The sequence below is a fragment of the Lemur catta genome, chromosome 6 (assembly GCF_020740605.2).
Source record: "Lemur catta isolate mLemCat1 chromosome 6, mLemCat1.pri, whole genome shotgun sequence".
Classification (NCBI taxonomy): Eukaryota; Metazoa; Chordata; class Mammalia; order Primates; family Lemuridae; genus Lemur; species Lemur catta.
The window spans coordinates 66,372,969-66,394,822 of NC_059133.1; the positions used below are offsets into that span (position 1 = coordinate 66,372,969).

Genomic DNA, 21,854 nt, shown 5'->3' on the forward strand with positions numbered 1-21,854 from the left:
GCCTATTGCTCCTAGGCTACAAACCTGTACAGGATGCTACTGTACTGAATACTGTAGGTGATTGTAACACAATGGTAAGTATTTTTGTATTTAAACATATCTAACTGCAGATAAGGTACAGTAAAAATACCCTATAAAAGATGAAAAAATGGTACACCTGTACAAATGTACCTTGTTTTATTGTGATTCACTTTATTGTGCTTCACAGATACTGAATATTTTATAGATTGAAGGTTTGTGGACCCTGTGCCAAGCAAGTATACTGGCAGCATTTTTCCAACAGCATGTGCTTTATGTCTCTGTGTCAGCCTTTTTTAGGGATAAAGTATTTTTTAATTAAGATGTGTACTTTTTTTAGATGTAATGCACATTTGGTAGACTACAGTAGAGTGTAAACATAACTTTTATATGTACTGGGGAACGAAAAAGTTTGTGTGACTTGCTTTAATGGGGTATTCACTTCATTGTGGTGGTCTCAAATCAAACCTGCAATGTTCCTGAGGTCTGGCTGTATCGGGCACTTACCCTGAATGTAGCTCACAGAACTGGAAGTTGCTCTGGGTGAGTCAGTGAGTGAGTGGTAAGTGAATGTGAAGGCCTAGGACATTACTGTGCACTACTGTGGACTTTATAAACTGTACACTTAGGCTACATTAAATTTATTAAAAAGTTTTTTTCTTTTTTCAATAATAAATTATATTTAGCTTACTATAACTTTTTAACTTTATAAACTTTAAATTTTTTTTAACTTTTGACTCTTTTGTAATAACACTTAAAACACAAACAATCATACAGCTGTATAAAAATAGTTTTTCTTCATATCCTTATTCTATAAGCTTTTTTTATTTTTAAAATTTTTTATTTTATTTCTTTTACTTTTTAAACTTTTTTGTTAAAAACTAAGACACAAACATACACATTAGCCTAGAACTACACAGAATCAGGATCATCAATATCACCATCTTCCACTTCCACCTCTTGTCCCTTGGAAGGTCTTTGGGGGCAGTAACACCCATGGATCTGTCATTTCTAATGATAACAATGCCTTCTTCTGGAATACCTCCTGAAGGACCTGCCTGAGGCTGTTTTATAGTTAACTTTTTTTTTAACAAGTAGAAGGAGTACACTGTAAAATAATGATGAAAAGTATAGTATAGTAAATATATAAACCACTAACACAGCTAGTTGTTTATTTCATTATCAAGTATTAGGTACCGTACATAATCGTATGTGCTATCCTTTTATAAGACTAACAGCACAGTAGGTTTGTTTACACTAGCATCACTACTAATATGTGTGTAATACTTCAGGCTACAATATTACTATGCTAAAACATCACTAGGCAATAGGAATTTTTTAGCACCATTATAATCATATGGGACTATCATCCATCACATATGTGGTTTGTTGTTGACTGAAACATTGTTATGTTGCACATGACTGTAGTTAGATTATGATGTTGTGTAATTGCTGATAACAGCAACAATAGCTAAAAATTATTAGGTTCTTATTATGTGCTAGGCACTGTTATAAATACTATATAAGTATTAACTCATTGAATTCTCACAAAAATCTAATGTAGAAATATTATTTGCATTTTATAGATGAGATAACCAAAACCTAGAGAGCTAAAGTTACTTGTTCAGGGTCACACAGCTACTGATAGTAAACTAAATATCAAAATTTCAAGTTATAGAACAACTGAACATCGAATATGAAAAGCACAGGGGCACTTAGCAATTTGACAGAAATGCAATAGAAGTAGAAATATATGAATCCTGCAAAAATAAGAATTGATCATTTAAAATGTGCAGCAAAACTCCATGTTTCCATGTTAAATATTCAGAATTCTAAGAACTTACTTCCATATATATAATTTATTTAATGAATGTTATGATAGAGTAATCCCAATAGATGTATATACCTAATTTTTTAGGTTCGCCTAATGAAACAAATGAAAGAAGAACAAGAGAAAGCCAGACTGACAGAGTCTAGGAGGAACAGAGAGATTGCACAATTGAAAAAGGATCAGCGCAAACGAGATGTGAGTGGACCTTTTAGCTCTCAGTTATGTAAAAATAATGTACATTGAATAAGATTGCTTAGTAAATGGAGGAAAAATTTCTGATAACTGGAACTATTAAATGCAGGTTAAGGACAGTAAATAAGCATTAATTTTATAAATCATCATTTATTACAGTATGTGGAATATCGTAATTCAATATAAAAGTTCATGAAAAACACTGTAATACTATAAAATTTATTTGGAGGTTTACTTTCTGGATGATGAGGTAGAAGTAAATGGCAAAGAATGTGTGATTAGAGAGACCAAGGCACTAGTTGCAGTATTATGTAAGATAGCAATTTTAGCATGGTCCTGAAGACAGTTTCATCACTAGAGTTTCTTACAAGTATTCCTGAATACTTACAAGTATTCCAAAATAACCAGTCCTCACCAGAAGAGGCTTTTTAAAGAACTATACAAGTTTTTGTATCCTTTGACTCAAGTATTCTGCTTCTGTGAATTCAAACTAAGAAAATAATCTAAAATTGGAAAAATTACTATGTGTGAAAAATTTTTAACAACTTTAGGAAAAAAGTCAGTAGGGGGAATGGAAATAATTATGGTCTATTCCATTAAGTGGGTGGTTATTCATCATTAAAAATTAGGATTTAGAATCTGTGTAGTTATATGAAAAATGACTATGACTTAACATTAAGAGTAAAGTATCCTTTAATAAGTGTGTGCTTGATTATAATGAAGGAAGTTTTGAAGGATGCATACTAACATGCTAACTGTAATTGTGTCAGGGTTATAGGTTATAGTTGATTTTTTTCTTCTTTCCAAATTTTTGATGATATGGTTACTTCTTTAAAATGAGAAATTATAGTTATGATTTTTTTCTTAAAATAAGAAGCTATCGCTTTTTTCCCCCATAATTGGTTAGTTTCTAGCCATTGTTCCTTTTTTCTTGTTCAACTTTTTCTAAATCTTCCCTGGAAAAAATATGAACATACAGCATATTTTAGAAATGGAAATCTACTTTGGGCGGTAAAGAGAAAACTTGAGATAGAAAGGAGACGGTAAGGAGGTAGAAAAGCAGATATTTTGACTAGATGACTCCCATATTTATGGATCTATTTATTTCTTTTTTCCCCTAGTATATCAGTGTCTTTTAGTAATCAGTGTATTTGTTACATTCAATTCCTGGGCATTTTAGATTTTGTTTATACTAATATGTTCCTACTGAAATCAAGTAGAAGCACATTCTACCATATTGCCTAGTTTCCTTTTCTCTGCTGTTTTTCAAAAAAATTGAGATATAGGCCAGTTGCAGTGGCTCACACCTGTGTTCTTAGCACTTTGGGAGGCCAAGGCAGGAGGATCACTTGAGGCCAGGAGTTGGAGATTGCAGTGAGCTATGATAATGCCACTGCACTCTAGCCTGGGCAACAGAGTGAGACCCTCTCTCAGAAAAAAAAATTGAGATATAATTCACATGCTATAAGATTCACCTTTTTAAAATGTACAATTTAGGTTTTTAGTATATTAGTATTAAGTATATTGTGCAATGATTGCCACTGTCTAATTCCAGAACATTTTCATTACCCCAAAAAGAAACCCCATCCCCATTAGCATTCATTCACCATTGCTCCTGGCCCCTGACAGCCACTAATCTACTTTCTGTCTCTATGGATTTGTCAATTCTAGACATTTCCTGTAAATGGAATCATACCATATATGGCCTTTTGTGTCTGGCTTCATATACTTAGCATACTGTTTTCAAGATTTACCATATTGTAGCATATATCAGTACTTTATTTCTTTTTATGGCTATATGGATAGAGCACATTTTGTTTATTTATTCATCAATCGATGGACATTTAGGTTGTTTCTACTTTTTGACTATTTTGTTTTATTTATTTATGTTTTATTTTATATTTATTTATTTATTTATTTATTTATTAATTATTATTATTATTATTATTTCAGCATATTGTGGGGGTACAAAAGTTTAAATGAAAGCTTTGGATGGCAGGAATAATTTCTCTACAGTGTTTCTACAGTCCCCAACACCTGGGAGTGGACCCGTATTGGTCCATGGCCTGTTAGGAACCGGCTGCACAGCAGGAGGTGGGAGGGAAGCTTCATCTGTCTTTACAGCCACTCCCCATCGCTTGCATCACTGCATAAGCTCTGCCTCCTGTCAGATGAGCAGTGGTGGCATTAGATTCTCATAGGAGCATGAACCCTACCATAAACTGTGCGTGCGAGGGATCTAGGTTGCATGCTCTTTATGAGAATCTAATGCTTGATGATCTGAGGTGGAACTGAGGTGGTGATGTTAGTGCTGGGGAGTTGCTTGTAGACTCATATCAAAACCCTGTCAGTGTGAGTGGCAAGTGATAGTGTAATAATAATAGAAGTAAAGTACACTTGAATCATCCTGAAACCCTCCCTGCCCCACCCCCTGGTCTGTGGAAAAACTTTCTTCCATGAAACCAGTCCCTGGTGTCAAAAAGGTTGGAGACTGCTGGTGTATGCTGCCTATTTCCTTATTACTAATTTGTATGTGATATAAGAGGTTAATATTGAACAGTTGACTCCTGGAATGGAACTTTTGAATCTTTTCCATAAAATATGATGTCTATATTTTATTATAGAGATATGAGATTGGCTAATCTCATACAAAGCTAATATTCAGATTCCTTCTCTCTTTTATTTGTTGCTTTTTGTGCATATTCATCTCCTTTTTAAATTGTTCCTCATCATTTTCATCTTTGAACCCTTAGAAAATCAAGTGTGATATTTCTATAGCACACAAAAAATATGAATGAGCTTGAGATTTAGTTTTTAATAGGAAGAAATTTAATGTAGTAACAAGTTTCAAACTATACATTAACATTAGTTTTTGGTAGTTCATTTATTTAAAAACATTTATTAATTTTGCTTTTATGTCAATCATTGTGGTAGGCAATGAGGAAATGGCAGGGATAAGATGGAGTCCTTTTCTCAAAGAATCAAAGAATTCCCATGTGATAGATAGGAATAAACATGAAATGAATGATGTGTTTGAATTTGGGATGCGAAACATATGGGATTATTTGTTATATAATAGAATGTAAGTGCTAGAAGGGATGTTTGTAATGAAGTCCAATTCAAAGCTTTGCCCAGGATCACAAAGGAGAATGAATGACAGAATTAGAACTAGGATTTATGTTTTTTCAGTCCAAAATTCTTTCCTAAATTATATCCCTATAAGAATGGCTTGAAGTAATCCATAATTAATTTTCTTTATCATCTAGAGTATCTAGAAACAAATTGATAGTCAATGCTGACATGTTTTATTGTTCATTTACCCACCATAATAACATTCCCAATATAAAGTGCTAATACAATTGATATTTGTTCTCCCTATATTTAAAACAGTTTATTGTATATATTGTAAGATGACTCTATTAAATATTCTAAGCTGTGTGTCTTCCTGTTTGTGCCTCAGCCAGCAACTAAAACAAAATGTATAACAAAATTAAATGTGACAATACTTGTAAAGCATTTAGAAAACTACTTGCACATAATAACACTATATGAATGTTAAATAAACGTATGTGGCACAGAGATAACTTTTCATTTTCCAGACAGGGATGGCTATATAAGTGTGTATTTGTGTTGAAATAAAATATCTGTATCTGTGGTAATGGGTAGATACAAGGCTGTTAACTCAGATTCTGCTAAGAACTTTTGTAGTTCTCAGGGAGATGGAGAAATATGTTAATGTGGGGGTAGGAAGTATTATATCTTGTTGTTTGCTATTTCAACTCATTCAATATTATTTTATAGCATCAACTTAGACTTCTGGAGGCCCAAAAAAGAAACCAAGAAGTGGTTCTTCGTCGCAAAACTGAAGAGGTACAGTAAGCAAGTTGAACATTTGGAGGAAACATTCTGACTTTGAGATAAATGGCGTATTCCTGTAGACTAATGGAATGAGTCAACCTCTGTTGCTACTTCAGGTTACAGCTCTTCGTCGGCAAGTAAGGCCCATGTCAGATAAAGTGGCTGGGAAAGTCACTCGGAAGCTGAGCTCATCTGATGTTCCTGTCCAGGACACCAGCTCCAGTGCAGCCGCTGTTGAGACCGGAGCCCAGCCAAAAATGAGAATTCCTGTGGCAAGAGTCCAGGCCTTACCAACATCCACAACAAATGGAACCAGGTCCACATAATTCTGTTCCTGCTGACATTGGCCTTGTGGGCATTGATACTGAATGTGGTACTTAGATGAGAAAATGGTTTGTTGTTGGGCAGCACACAATCAAATAAGTCCATAAGTAATTATGTTTCTGTGTTTTTATATGATTATAGAAAAAAGTATCAGAGGAAAGGATTGACTGGCCGAGTGTTTACTTCCAAGACAGCTCGCATGAAGTGGCAGCTGCTTGAGCGCAGGGTCACAGACATCATCATGCAGAAAATGACTATTTCCAATATGGAGGCTGACATGAATCGACTCCTCAAGGTATAGACGATAGAAAGTGGATCTGCTGCCCTGTGGCTGACTGTTAATTTTAATCTTCCAAATTTGGTCCCTGGGTAACTTTAATACTTAACCAAATTATTACGCACATCTTTTCTTAAAATCCAACCTGTTTTCTCAATAGCAACGGGAAGAACTCACAAAAAGACGGGAGAAGCTTTCAAGAAGAAGGGAGAAGATAGTCAAGGAGAACGGAGAAGGAGATAAAAATGTGGTTAACATCAATGAGGAGATGGAGTCACTAACTGCTAACATAGATTACATCAATGACAGTATTTCTGATTGCCAAGCCAACATCATGCAGATGGAAGAAGCAAAGGTTTGTGATTTCTAAAATGTCTGATTGGTTTAATGAAAAGTATTTTTCTATTGTTTATTATTAAAAGGACTTTGAATTTTTATATGAAGGAATTTTCTATGTATTGGTTTAATCTGATGCTTAGGTTTTATCTGTATGCCACTCCCTGCCTGCTCTCCAGATTTCTCTGCTGATTTTGTGATATTATGTATTGTTTATACAACACATGTATCATTTATTACATCCTGCCTTGAATTCTTGACTGCTTAAATGTATCTTACCTTTTCAACTAGATCTTATGTGTCTTGGGGTAGGGATTATGTTTTACACTTTTCTGAGCAGTCTCATTAGCTAATCCAATACTGGCAAATAAATACATGAACCAATAGGCTTTTGCCTTCTGTTTAAATGCACTCAGCTCAAAGTAATGAACATAATATTATACTGGCCTGATATAGGAAGAAGGTGAGACATTGGATGTCACTGCAGTCATTAATGCCTGCACCCTTACAGAGGCCCGATACCTGCTAGATCACTTCCTGTCAATGGGCATCAATAAGGTAAGATTTAGCTACACTAGTCCTGAAAACCTAAGTTTTGACTAATTCATTATTGTTTTGTTGATATTCTTAATTGGAAAGTATCCCTTTTACCTTTTTTTAGTGTTCAGAACAGGCAGCAATATTTATAATTTCATCAGCTTGTCATCTCTTATGCTTGTGTATTAGAACAGATAAAGAAGAAATAGTTCCCCTTGTACCTTAACAAACGAAAACTTTAAAAAAAATTTCTCCAGGTGCAAACAAATTTGGCATCATAACTGGTTTAATACTGATTCTTTGTACCTCAAAAGAAAATCAGAAAAGAAAAATAGTTGTCATCCTCCTCTTTTGAATGTAAATGCTCTAATTTGTCACCTATAAGAAACTGCTGCCCAAATGTGGAAAGTGGCAATGATTTCTGACTCACTTTTTTTCTGTATTGGGACTGTGTTATATTCTTTATGTTACGTCCTCTCATTTAATCTTCACAATGTGCCAGAAGATAGGTATTATTTATGTCATTTTGCATATGAGAAAACTGAGAAGCAGGAAGGTAAACAACATCTTGCACAGGTGAACTTCTCCAAGATCACCAAGCTAGTAAGTAGAGGAGCTGGGATGAATTAAGGTCTATCTGATGTCCAAGTCCATACATCATGTGCATTTACTATTTGATACAGATCTTTTTGTGGTAGATTCTGTTTTGTATGACCTAAGATAATTTTTTGTTTGTTGTTGCAGGGTCTTCAGGCTGCCCAGAAAGAGGCGCAAATTAAAGTACTTGAAGGTCGACTCAAACAAACTGAAATAACCAGTGCTACACAAAACCAGCTCTTATTCCATATGTTGAAAGAGAAAGCAGAATTAAATCCTGAGCTAGATGCATTACTAGGCCATGCTTTACAAGGTAATTTGGACTAAATTTTAGTTAAATAAATTGCATGGTAGCTTTGCTCTTTGAACATGCTGTAATATATCTATCTCTTTCCTCTATGGCTTTATTGAATAGATGCTATATTTACTTATGCTCTTAATAATTATTCCTTCTTTATTTTGCATGTGTAAATTTTGGGGAAGTAATTAGTGTCATTCCAAGAAATGATTACCAACTTAAAAAGGCTTATTTAACCTTAATAAGCAATTAGCTTTAATCGGCAAAAATCAACCAAGTTTCTGAATTGGTTATTTAAATTACTTAAAATATTAACCAAGTTTCATTGCTTTACTCTGCATATCTAACTGCCTTAAAAAATAAATTTATAAGTGTTCGCTATGGCATCTATTCTACATATCTTATAAATGGTACATAATCTTATTTTATATGGAAGTTCTTAACATTGGATCTGTTTTGATTGGAGTATTGCTTTTTGTTTCCTTTTTGCTATTATTTACACAGATCTAGATAGCGTACCATTAGGTAAGTATGTTTAGCTTTCTGTGTACCCTACAGCTGCATGAATTACTAATTGTTCATGTACACTAATTGTGGTACATCTTATTTTTAAAATTTTTATTGGCAGTCAAGTGGTTTTTGCATGATCTTTTATGAAATGTATCCATACCCACAAACATACTAAGTCTTTTATCTTTATTAAACATTCCTGATTTTAAAATTCTTTTATGTTTAAAGAAGTATGCTTTAGTTGATTGTCTCTTTTACTATTTGAACTCCAGTGATTATTTGAAATCTAGCTTCAAAAACCCTTTGAGTTCTTTCTATTTCTTACAGAAAAAAAGTAAAATATATGTTCCTTTTAAATTCTTAAATATATCTATTAACTTGCATCTGTTGTTTTAACCCCATAAATAACTTTCTTTTGTATATATCTTTGGTATATATTTGCTTCATTCTTATCTATTTTATTTTTGTAAAATTAGGCACACACTTTTTGATATTGTAAATTGAATAAAATATCCAAAGAATTTTATCTGAGCAGGTTTAAACAATATTTATAATCATAGCTTAGTATTTTTAAGTTAGAAGGGTCTTAGACATCATTGAGTGTAGAGGTTTTTGGCCTTTTTCTCCAGTCTTTACAACATTCACATGAGCTACATCCACCAATCACGGAAGTTTTATTACTTGCGATTTTTCTGAAAGATTATTTTGGAGCAGTTTTTATATAATTAAAATTATTTTAAAAATTGATCTTTTTTTCTAATTACACAGTTGTCAAAGGTTTTCTAAATGCTTATACTTAAAGGAGAGGAAAGTAACTGAAAGATTAAATATAATTATCTCTCTGTGTCATTAGAATTAATATGTTCTATGAATCTGCATTTATTTTAAATGATAAGATGTTACATAAATAAGATACATGAGCTAATTAATTTTTAGGTGTTTACCTGTTAATATCAAAATACTGTTTGCTTGAGATGAACTGCATTTTATATGTATGGAAAGTCTATTATTTTAAGTTGCTCAAGCTATGCCAGGGAAAGGTATAAAAAGGAACCATGTTAGGCTGTTTGAGTACCTGGCATTTGTAACAAGCATTTTTGCCATTCTATGTGCTATCAAGCATGTTTCTTCCCTTCCTATCTCTGTCTCCTCTTCCCCTCCCCTTTCTTTCCCTCCCCCATACTCCTCCTCCTTTTCCTCCTCTTCCTCCTTCTTCTTCTTGTTCTCCTCCTCTACTTTGTTTTTCTTCTTAGAGGCTCAACTTACAGTAATATATACTCTCTTTTAACTTGAAAGAAAAATTCTTTGATATCCTTGTATACAGAAAAATATTAAACTACTAATTTGATGAGCAGCATTAACTTTTTTTTACAACTTTCAAACAACTAACAATTATTTATAACTTGAAGAAGGGTGGGAAGCAGAGAGTGGAAATCCATTCAGCTGATGTAACCTCTAACTCATGGCAGAAATTTGCCCTAGGGATTGAGGCTCTCTCTGGATCAGAGGAGAAAACAATGGGAGGAGACAATTATGAAATTTAAATCTGCAGAAGCTAGGCCGTCATAGATGCATCGTTTTAGAAACTATTTATTTAGCACTCCAATTTTATCTCAAGCACTGGGCTGGGTGCTGGGATTCAAAGATAAATAAGATGCTGATCTTACCCTTATGGATTCGATACGCTGCTGAGGGTGACAGACTATGAACAGATTATACATTGCAGTGAGGGCAGTGAGGGGGATCTATCCAGAGTTATGGGAGCGCAAAGTAGGGCCACCCAACAATAATGGAGGACTTGATGAAGGCTTTTTGGAGCAGGTGACATTTGATCTGAAACATAAATGAAGAAAAAGCATTAGCCAGGCAAAAAACAAGATTGAAAGGGACTAGAGAAGAGTCACTTCAGGCAGAGCAGCAGCACAAGCTAAGGCATGAAAATTTAACCACAATATTGTGTGCATGAGGCTTACAAACAGGCTGATACTCTGGAGCAACACGTACATGACATGGAATGATGGACTTAAGGCTAGAGGCTGAGCCAAGGCCAGCACCCCATGCTAACAGGATTGTACTTACAGCATTTGAAGAACATCTTTATTTTCCCATACCTCTGTTGGGGGACCTAAGGTCACTCCATCTTTGGAGATTTGCTAGAAGGCTCTTGGGTTTCAGCACGTAATTGTATTCTTGGCTAAGATTTATGAGAATATGGGGGAGATACACAGCTGGACCATAAGAGAAAAAGACAGAGATAGACTCTGGAGGAATTCACGTCCAGGCTTTTTTATGCTTTCTCCCTCCCATGAGAGACCACACAGAGTGCAGTCTTCTCCTAAGAACAAAAATGCAGCAATATGTGTGCAATGTTTGTGCCCAGGGAAGTCCATTAAACACTGAGTGTCCAAGGTTTTTATTGAGGATAGTCACATGGGTGCCTTCTGTCTAGCACCTACCAGAATTCCAGATACCTAGAAAGAAAACAAGTGTTCAGCAAACATAAGCCATAGTGTTTGTACAAACAGTCTAGGTACAGTGAGCCACACTTATTGCTTAACTGTTGACTGGAGACACTCTGTGTTAGCTGAAGTCCAGTTTTGCAAGCAGGCCTTTGTAAGGCTGTTATGTTAACTCTTTTCTGTATACTATTTTTAAGAATAACCTTTTGAAAAACCCAATCATGGTTAACTTCCAACGAAATCAGACTGTGAGACTTTACATTGATGTGGATAAACTTTAGGGCATTTGGGAATTTTGTCTCTGCCTTTTAAAGCTGTAAAGCTGCTGTGATGAGCAAAGAAGCTAGCCTTGGGCTAGAGTTGGGAGTACAACAGTGAAGTGATGGTGTGTCCTGCTGCCCAGACAACCATAATGCTTCAGACCAAACTCAGTCCTAAGGGGGGGGGTCTGACTTGGTGACTGTCTGGGTTGGATCCTCTATGCTCTGGCCAGGTTGGTTATGTTAAGACGTAATTGTCTCTAAATAAGGCATACAGGCATAAGCAGGAGTTAAGTGGTTTTTACTAAGCATTCACATAGTGTTTACCATTTGGTTTCATCACTCTCTGCAAGAAAAATACTAGCAAATCTTAGCCTGCATGGGAAAACAGAGGCTTGTCCTTTCTTTATAACCTTATTTTCTATATTATCAACTAATTCAGTCACCTTAGCACTCAATTATCCTGTCTGTGAAACAAGTACTGAGCCTCCCTCTAATGGTAGGTTTTGATATGCACATTGCGTTCAAGACCACCATTTTCTTCACTTCACTTCCCTTTGAGTCTTGGATGTGGTTCCATTTTAGATAATACTACAAAGTATCCCTGAATTTCCTTTTTCTTTTCTTTGTTTTAATTTGAGGCAGGGTCTTGCTATGTCGCTCAGGCTGGAGTGCAGTGGTGTGATCTTAGCTCACCATCAGCTCAGACTCCTGGGCTTAAGCAGTTCTCTGCCCTTGCCTCTTTAGTAGCTAGGACTACAGGTACACACCATGCCCAGCTAATTTTTAAAATTTTTTTGTAGAGACAGAGTCTCATTATGTTGTCCAGACTATCTTGAACTCCTGGCCTCAAGCAATTCTCCTGCCTTGGCCTCCCAAAGAGCTAGGATTACAGGCATGAGCCACTGTGCCCGGACTATTACTGAATTTCTATCAAGGTGTCTGCCAAACAGTGAGGAAGGGAACATGAGTGGAAAGGAGTTAGTTCACTCATGTGCCCACAGTTCACCTGTATGATATAAAATTAAAAGTTAAAGGGGGATGAGTCTTATATATTTTTCATTAATATATATCCTTCATAATCTTGTCTTCAGTTTTGTGGAATGATTTTATAATAGGATGTATATGCTTTAAAAAAATCCTGCACCTGTTAGAGACTTGCTGGCATTTTAAATAATTTACATTCTGAGGCTGTTATATTTACTGACTTCCTACTAGTTTTATGTTTGATTTTTTTCTCCTTTTCACTAGTGTGTTACAGTTGTTCTGAAATAGCAGTGGTTTCTTTGTATTAGTTTACAGAGTCTTTGCATGCAAACCTATCGTTTTTGTCTTCTGTGTATATGTGAATGAACTGCATGCTGATGTGTGACTTCTGAACACTTTCACACACTCTTTCTACTTGAAGGCAAAAATAAAGGGAATTTAAAAAGGAAAAATATTTAATTATGTTAGCATAACCGATACGTAACAAACATTTACACTTATATAGTATTCATGGTTGGGTCAGTACCTAAAGGAAACTCATATAGCATTTACTTTAACCTTGTATTTTTAATCAGTGGATTTTTGTATGTCTGAATGGTACAGGATAAATACATGACTCTGAAATATATATATATATATTTACCCAGAAAAATATATGATCTCATTCCCATCCTATGAATGTTATTCTTCTGTGTTTTACCATTCAAATTCATAGTTTTCCTATTTCGAGCATATTTTCCTTATCCTAGGATGTATAATCAAAGGAGTTTCTTAGAAATATTTTTCTATAATTCTATTTCGATTCTCTACCAAAACCAAAGTGCCCATACTGAGACATACTGTCTATTACAGCATAGGGATTGCAGTCACCAGACTGTGACATGTGGATAACGCTTACATTTTGGACATTGTTTTTTAGAAAATGTAGAGGATAGTACTGATGAGGATGCACCGTTAAACAGCCCAGGATCAGAAGGAAGGTAAGAGAGACTTTAGAAACTTAATAGATTTGACTTATTCCTGTAATATTTTTACTACTTTTATCTTATTATATCAAACAATTGCCATAAAACAGAAGTAGTTTTGAATTTAATGGCTAATTGAATAGCACTACAAACTGTAATATAGAAACCAAACTAAGTCATGCTTAACTATCACAAATTTTAAAATAAAAATACTGAAATACTTAAGGAAGATAAATGAATTATTTTTTAATGCATTCATTTGGATTTTAAATATTGTCTTTCTGTGTTGCCCATAGGCATATACATTTTTTTCATAGTTGTAAATATAGAGGACATATATATTATAAATAGGAACTTTTCTATCATAAGTTCCCATTTAATCTTGTGGTTAATTATTTACTTGTATATAGCACGCTGTCCTCAGACCTTATGAAGCTTTGTGGTGAAGTGAAACCTAAGAACAAGGTAAGGAAAATTGCAAATATCAGATAAACATTTTTCTACTATTCTTTGTTATCACTATTAAACATAGATCTCACGTTTGAGTCTCAATAGATTAGCAAGTAGGCATGCTTTTACCAAAGCTCTTCCATGGGTAAGAAATATAGTTCTTTATTATATCCCCCTTTAAGAGGTAACTGAAAAAACATTTATATTGAAAAATTTCTTCTTGGTGGAACTTGGGCTTTACTGTATTATTGTATGTTTCCCCTCTGGATGAGATAGGATTACAGTGGCTGATTCATAAGCTGCCGGTTAACTAAATTTTAGATCCTGTAATGTCATACAATATAAATCATTTAGATTGGCAGGAGATTTTTGAAATTTTACTGTTTTAGTATGTTCTTAAATGTTTCTTGTTTGTTTAACTAGTGTCTTGAGGTGGTTTGAATAATAAGTCAGCCCTTAATTATCATGTGTTAAAATCATATGAGGCTATAATGCAGATTTGTAAGGTTTTTAAAAAATAATGTAAATGATCCATGCTGTTAATGTGTAAGATATCCATGGTACATTTCAGACTGAGTGTGGTAGCATTGAAATGAATTAATTAATGATCTTAAAATGTTTGAAAACAGAGAATTCTTGTAGTGCTCAGTAAATATTGTTGAATGAATGCATTGAATCAGGACCTGAAAAAAAATAATACCGTGCAAATGGACAGGATAGATTTAAGGCCCACAGTGGCTAATTAGGTAATGTAAATGAGTAATTTGGCTGGATGTAAAATAATGAATAGGTAGTCATTATGATTACCTGGAGAGTACATACCCCACCTAAAGCAAATAGCCACTAGGAAGCTTTGCTCATTTTCACCATTTGGGAATATGGGCCTAAGGCTATCAGATCCTCTGTTTTTTCAAGAGATGTCTTAAATATGGATTTTTACATAGAATTTATTGATCTTTAAAACACCGGGCAAGCCAATCAAAAAATATCTCTAGGCTCTTATGTATGTATGGTCTTTGAGCAACTAGCTTGAAAACGTGTGGTTTATGTTTTCTTATCCTAAGTGACTAAACAGAGGTTACCAAAACTCAAAGAAAACATTCTTATATGCTTTGGATCCAGTCCAGATCTCTTAAGGTAAATTTCATCTTTCAGGTCCTGTGAAAGCCTAGTTAGTCATGCCTCTCTGGGACACGAAAGAGAGAGGTGAAGTGGTAGCCTAAAGGTCATCTCCTGAAAGAACCACTGTGGTTAGGAATGCCCAAGAAAAATTCCTCTCTGCCCTAGGCTCTTGGCAGTGGAGAGAACTGACAGTGTGAAAAATGACTGCAAGGCTTTTTCTTTGCAAAAGTTTTCTGAAGTGCTATCTGCTACTTCTTTTGAATTGCACAGATCTCATATCATTTCTTTTTCTCTCGTTGAAAAAGTGAAGTTGGTTATGTAATTTAAATAAGTATGTACCAGCACTATGTTAAATGCAGGGGTATAAAATTAAATTAAATAGGGTGCCTGCCCTCTAGAAGCTTATAATCTGGTAAACCCTTTGATTATCTGTTAATACCTTAGTGATATCAACAGCCAACTCTGAGCAGTACTTTGGTAGTCACTTGATTTTCAAGACTAAGGACAGGAGTGCTTATAGTGAGTTTAGATTCTAGGAAAATAACCTTTCTTGCTGTGCTGCTTAAAGCTGGTACTTGCTAGTGTTGAATTGTCCAATGGGAAGATTAAACACATATTTAAGATATCAGGGGAGAAGTGTTACAAAATTGAGAAAAAATTTAAAATTTATATTAAAAGAAAGCATGTAAGCATGGGAAAATCAGAGTTCAGTTGATCTCCCCTGCAATTATCTTTTGGGTGAATTTCTTTCTTTTTCTTTTTTTAATTATTTGTTGAGGGAGTTGGGCACGAGTGGCAGGACAGCACAGTAATGTTGGAGGCAGATTGCCTGGCTTTGAATCTGGCTTTATCACTTACCAGCTGTATGACCTTGGGCAAATCACTTACCTTCTCTGTGCCTCAGTTTCCTTATTTGTGAATTGAGATAATGATATTACCTATCTACATGCTAATGTAATAGAGTGTTTAGAAAAAGAACAGTGCCTGGTACATAAATGCAATAAAGATGTTGGCCATTATTGTGGCCTCTAAAGGTCTCATCTGGCTATAGCTCCGGCTTGTCACTCTCTTATATGCTATGTTTGACACACTTGCTAGTAAAAGACACCATATATGTTTTTACCTATTTCAAACTAATATAAATCTCTATTCCCTAATCATCTTCCATGCAAAAGTTTGCTCTTGATTGCTTTTCCTTCCATTCTCTGACTAGGCCCGAAGGAGAACCACCACACAAATGGAATTGCTGTATGCAGATAGCAGTGAACTAGCTCCAGACACTAGTACAGGAGATGCCTCCTTGTCTGGCCCTCTTACACCTGTTGCAGAAGGGCAAGAGATTGGAATGAATACAGAGACAAGTGGTACTTCTGCTAGGGAAAAAGAGCTCCCTCCCCCATCTGGCTTACCTTCTAAGATAGGCGGCATGTAAGTTTGGCCCAGCTACACTAACTTCTTTTCTTTTGGCTTTTTTTTTTAATATGCATGTTGCTAATTTCTTATTTCTATTTTTAAAAATTTATGTAAATTAGATCTCTAGTTTTCAAAGTAATTTCTGTTAGGTGTTGTCTCCCCTGATTTTTTGGACAGTCAAAATCATTTAAGATGAGATGTTCTTTGTTGAATTGCTATGTCTTGTCTCTCAGTTTTAGGATCATTCTTAACGGCTATAATTTTATAAAGGTTTAGCTATGAATTACAGACTAAACTTACTTAGAAGTACCTAAATTAAAGTTATACCTGTAAAACCATTATATAACCATTATATATTAACAGAAGCTTTAGAGACTCTTAAATTTGCTCTAAATTACCTAAAAAAAAGAAATACAAATTTAATACAAGTTGAGTTTTCTTAATCCTTCCTAATTCTTTACCTTGAAGCACACTGCATATTTGGGATGAGTGTATGCCCAAAATATGTTTATTGGTATTACTAAAGATTTAAAGGAAGAAATATTCTCTTTTCTACTATGATAATCGGAACAAAAAACCTTCTATTAAAAAAAAAAAAATCTTGCTTAGAATTTTTCTATTATTATCTTGAGGACAAAGAAAGATTTTCCCACACAGGCCAGTGTGTGCGTGTACCGTGTGTGTGTGTGTGTGTGTGTGTGTGTGTGTGTGTGTGTGTGTGTGTGCGCGCGCGCGCGCGTGCATGTGTGTGTGTATGTTTTGATGGTTATATTAAAATTAGATCATTCACTGGTTAAGATTTTTAATGACACTTTCCAAACTAACTCTCACATATGATCTACCAAATGATTTGTGAAATGAATACATCTCTGCATTGAAGCATATTGCTCCCCCAAAATGTGGCCTATATGCAAATAATACAAAATAACAAACTTTCTACCCTTGAATAGCTGTTTTCCGTAACAGTCTTCATTTTATGAAGATACTTCTATTGTCTTCTATTCAGTAATCCTATCTGCTACCCTTTGTTCCAAAATAAATTTAAATGATGACAGAACTTTCTTGCATGTGCTTGAGGTGGCCTGTGTACTTAACGATTGGATCTGCTGTTAGAGATTGCTAACCAGAATAGCTTATAGCTTCAGTGCTTTTGTGATAAGATCAGAGTAGAAGAATGCTTTTGATGAAGGCAGTGATATAGAATTGAGGATAGATTTTAGGCATTTGCATGTGCTCAGCATTTAATCTGTCAGATGAGTAGGGACTTTTGGAACATCAAGACTAAATCTATGGCCTGGAATCCAGATTCAGGTAATACCTTCTATTTGCCTTTTTTCATTTGAAAAATGTACCCTTTATGACAAGTTGTAGAAAATATTTTTTGGTCTCTGTCTTTTTATATGATTTAAGTTTTCATAAATTCAGATGCTTGTCATAATTTGTAATTCTTTCCAAATCTAAGAGTTGGTCACATGCTTGGTGCAATAACTCTTATAAGCCATTACTGCACTTCTTTTATTTTAAGAAGTAAACTAATTAACTCAAGTGATCCTTATGATTTACATGATGTAGAATTTCTAAAATGGGATTTTCTCTGATTAGAAAAATCAAACACACTAAATTTAACTATATTTAGTTTTCACTTTTAAATAGGAATCATGTAAACCCATTGTGGAGGTTTGCTTTCTAATTCCTTAGTGTTTTTTTTTAAATATTAATATAACTAGTCAAGAATAGAAGGGATACACTTTCTTTAATTAAAATACATTACCACCATTCACAAAAATCATAGTCTTGAATTTTTAATTGCATAGCAACAATTCAACATTTAAAATTTATAAGGAAGGAAGTTTTTTACTAAAATATACATAGATATTAATTAGTACCTAAATACTACGTAAGTAAAATAATTGTGTATTATTGTTTTTTTGTGATTACCTGTGATACTATTTTGTGATCATGTCTAAATATTAATTCATTAAATCTCATTGTTTCTCATATTCTGATATTCTAATATTTTTGTTCTTGCAAAACTATAAGGACAATTTTTCTCTATCTGAAATAATTTTCAATGAAACATTAACATTTATATTTAAAATAAAATATGTATCATAGCTATTTGGCAATAAAGCATTGATGTTTGCATTCAAAGATAATAAGTTTGCACATATTTAATAAGATTGCCAATTTAAAAATTTATAGTTGTCAAGCTTCCATCAACTAGAAATAAGTCATGTAATATTTTCTTAATATTTTCTTAGTTTTATTTTGTGTTCTCGAGGAATAATCTTTCTTAAGTTTCGATTGTTAACCTATCAAAAATTATAGGTAGAATATCTACCAAAGTTATATGTACATATTTAAAATTAGATAATTAAAGAATCTTTTTCTATTTTAGTTCCAGACAGTCATCTCTATCAGAAAAAAAAATACCGGAGCCTTCCCCTGTAACAAGGAGAAAGGCATATGAGAAAGCAGAAAAATCAAAGTCCAAGGAACAAAAACAGTAAGTTACTAACTAACGGTTTTTATAAAATGTCTGCTGCACTAAGAAGTTAAAGGATAATAGTGAAATTATTTTGCAGATTTAGGCTGGCTCTCTGGTTATGACTGATTTGACTAATCAAGACAATCAAGTCAGCTATTGGCTTGACTAAGTGGTTTTCTCATTTTTTTGGTCACACACATACCTGTAAAACTGTTTGATCACTTGTCTCTGATTATGTCCACTTACTTAATTTTCAGTTATTTGTGTGTATCATTGTAAGAGTTCACATACACTTGAGGTGAGGCATATGAAATCTATATTTCAAATAGTCTTCTAGAAAAATCTGAAATTAAATTTGACTATTATTTGATAAAACTGACACTGACTCTACCTCTTTAGAGTGGCAGACAAAAAACTAATATCAATCATAAGGTGTGTTGGTGCGATTTTCTTGCTGTTGTCTCATGCTTAAATTGTTGGTATTTTTACTTGTTTCTTTAGTGTGTTTTACAAGGGTTAGTTTACTTAGCAATACATAATATCATCTGATGATCCACTTAAACGGGCATTTATAAATTGCAATACCACGGCATGCACAAGTTGAATGGATTAGAGCCACTGTTACCCTTCCACTCCTCCCTCGGGGTACCTAACATGCTGCATGAGACAGGTAGAGCTCAGCCATGTCCTTGAGTGAGGGCAGCTATGCCAGTTTATGTTTAAATATTAGTGAAGTGAATTTATTTTATTTCTGTAATATAAAAATAAATACAAAAAGAAGTGTTCATATATTTTCTGTATCTAAGTGGACAATCTTATGTCATCCCCCTCTTCTGTGCCAAGACGCACACTCTCTACTTTGACCACTGGTTTAGCTGACTTGAATGTCATGGAAATCATCCTTCTAATCACCCTTGCTTCCTGTACTTAAAGATCTAATTTGCCTATTTCTACTAAATCTAATGTCTCGAGAATGATTGGGAAAGGAGGGATGGAGCAAATAAGTAATTTAAAAATAAACGATGGAATTAACTGAATAAGCAAATTGCTCTTAAGCTGTCTAGGTATGTTTCCTCATCCATAATGTGAGCAATTTGGTCTCAGTTCTAAAATTGAGTAATTTTAAATTTGGCTTGCTTTCTTTTTGATACTGACTTCGGATTTCAGCAGGCAGAACCTTTTATTTAGTGCCATCTTGTGGCCAATGTAACAAAATCCAGTGAAAAAAATTTGAATTGTTCAGAGTGCATTTTACAAGAAAGGAAGAGAGGAAGGAAGGAAGGAATTCTCTAATGAAAAGCTTTTTGTAAAAGCATGTTTCGTATAACTTTTCTAACAAATCATAACCAATTAAAGCTACCTATTTCATGTTCTTTTTTCTTGTAGCTCAGATTCTGGAACTTCAGAGGCTAGTCTTTCACCTCCTTCTTCCCCACCAAGCCGGCCCCGTAATGAACTGAATGTTTTTAATCGTCTTACTGTTTCTCAGGGAAACACCTCAGTTCAGCAGGATAAGTAAGTCATTATGGAAAAGAGCCCCAACTACTTATACAATATTCTGAACCTTTCAATGTAGTCTACAGCAAACAGCCATCTCTGTGTGGGAGATGGAGTCTGACTTGTGAACTGTTGCCACATTTTATGCATTTTTCCAATGGGAAAGGAACCATGTAACAAAAATTAGAGAAAATTATTTTCCTGCTGAACACTATTCCCTGTTGCAGATTTGCATTACTATACTTTCAGTACTTGTCTTGCCTTTTCTTTAACAAGTAAATTAGAATTGAAAAATCTTTGAGACCACTTGAAGTTTAAATTTCTTGGAATTCTTCAGCTTGTATGAGCCCACGAAAGCCTCTAATCCAGGAAGTCTGAGTTGAAAAGAGGCAAATCGTTTTATCTTTGGTGGCTGTAACAGCTTACAAAGACCATTGTTATATGTGTAACATGTCATTATCGTTTGATCCTTCTAGACAAATTTACCACAGAACTTCAGTAATTGTGTTCTTACAATAAAAGATCACCTTTATGGATGGAAGGGGTAGGACTGGGAGAATGTTGTGGGGGAGGAGAAGCGGGACACATATGGAAAATATAATTTTCATACAATTTGAAGTGAAAAAGTATCTGCGCATTGAGCCAGAATCTCTTGCAAGAATTCAATACTAACATTACCGCTGTAAGGTATTTATTAACTGACATGTCTGCTTGGATTTTGAGTGATAACACTGTGGATGTGTGGACTTGCCACCTGCCCTCCCCCACCTGGATTGTTTGTTTTCTATGCTATTATCTCCCTATTATCAATGGTCTCTGAAATTTATAGAATTCCATTTAAGATCTGACTGTCATGTTTAAATCATGTTAAATGGCTCTATAAATATAGAGAAAGACATCATCATTTTAAAAGAATTTTTAATTTACTAAATTTCCTGGTAATTTTTTGTGGATTCTTTATTAGATTTTAATATAGTTTAATCGGTAGATGATAAGTCCTTTAAATTGATCTGGATAGGTAAATATTTTTGTGTTATTAAACAAAATACTCTTAACATTGTTAAATCATCTCTTTCATTAGTTTAGAAAAGTAGAACATTAGGAATGTCTTTGCAAAGTCCATTTTCATTACTTTTATCTTCATTTTTTATATCAACAGTTGCTAAATTGTGTCTACATTTCATTCACAGTCATAACATTTCCTGTCAGTCTTTTGATAATTGTGATAATCTCACAGTTCCATATTTTCTACTGAAATATTTTATGAGCTACCAATAATTTGACTCTGTTGTCATCTTTATAAGCTAAAACTTAGAATAACTAACTATTCTATGCTTTCAAAAACTTACCTACCTTTTATATCACTTCTTTGGGGCTCCTTTTTGAGACCACCATATTTCACTAGTGAAATACAGACCCCGCACATTGTTTCTGG

General features: G+C 34.2%; 1 protein-coding gene across 8 annotated transcripts in view; it reads left to right on the forward strand.

Moving 5' to 3' along the window:
- The window catches only part of KIF21A (kinesin family member 21A), a 137,211-nt gene that overhangs the window by 96,249 nt on the left and 19,108 nt on the right, over positions 1–21,854 (forward strand). For 4 of the 8 annotated variants that reach the window (XM_045554021.1, XM_045554022.1, XM_045554024.1 and 1 more), the window contains exons 16-28: positions 1,937–2,044; positions 5,843–5,911; positions 6,016–6,215; positions 6,365–6,518; positions 6,661–6,855; positions 7,293–7,394; positions 8,118–8,283; positions 8,773–8,793; positions 13,404–13,464; positions 13,860–13,914; positions 16,235–16,449; positions 18,833–18,940; positions 20,309–20,437. In XM_045554021.1, coding sequence (XP_045409977.1) covers positions 1,937–2,044; positions 5,843–5,911; positions 6,016–6,215; positions 6,365–6,518; positions 6,661–6,855; positions 7,293–7,394; positions 8,118–8,283; positions 8,773–8,793; positions 13,404–13,464; positions 13,860–13,914; positions 16,235–16,449; positions 18,833–18,940; positions 20,309–20,437 — 1,583 coding nt within the window. The remainder of the gene's footprint in view (positions 1–1,936; positions 2,045–5,842; positions 5,912–6,015; positions 6,216–6,364; positions 6,519–6,660; positions 6,856–7,292; positions 7,395–8,117; positions 8,284–8,772; positions 8,794–13,403; positions 13,465–13,859; positions 13,915–16,234; positions 16,450–18,832; positions 18,941–20,308; positions 20,438–21,854) is intronic. The other 4 variants (XM_045554028.1, XM_045554029.1, XM_045554023.1 and 1 more) reach the window with 2 other exon arrangements.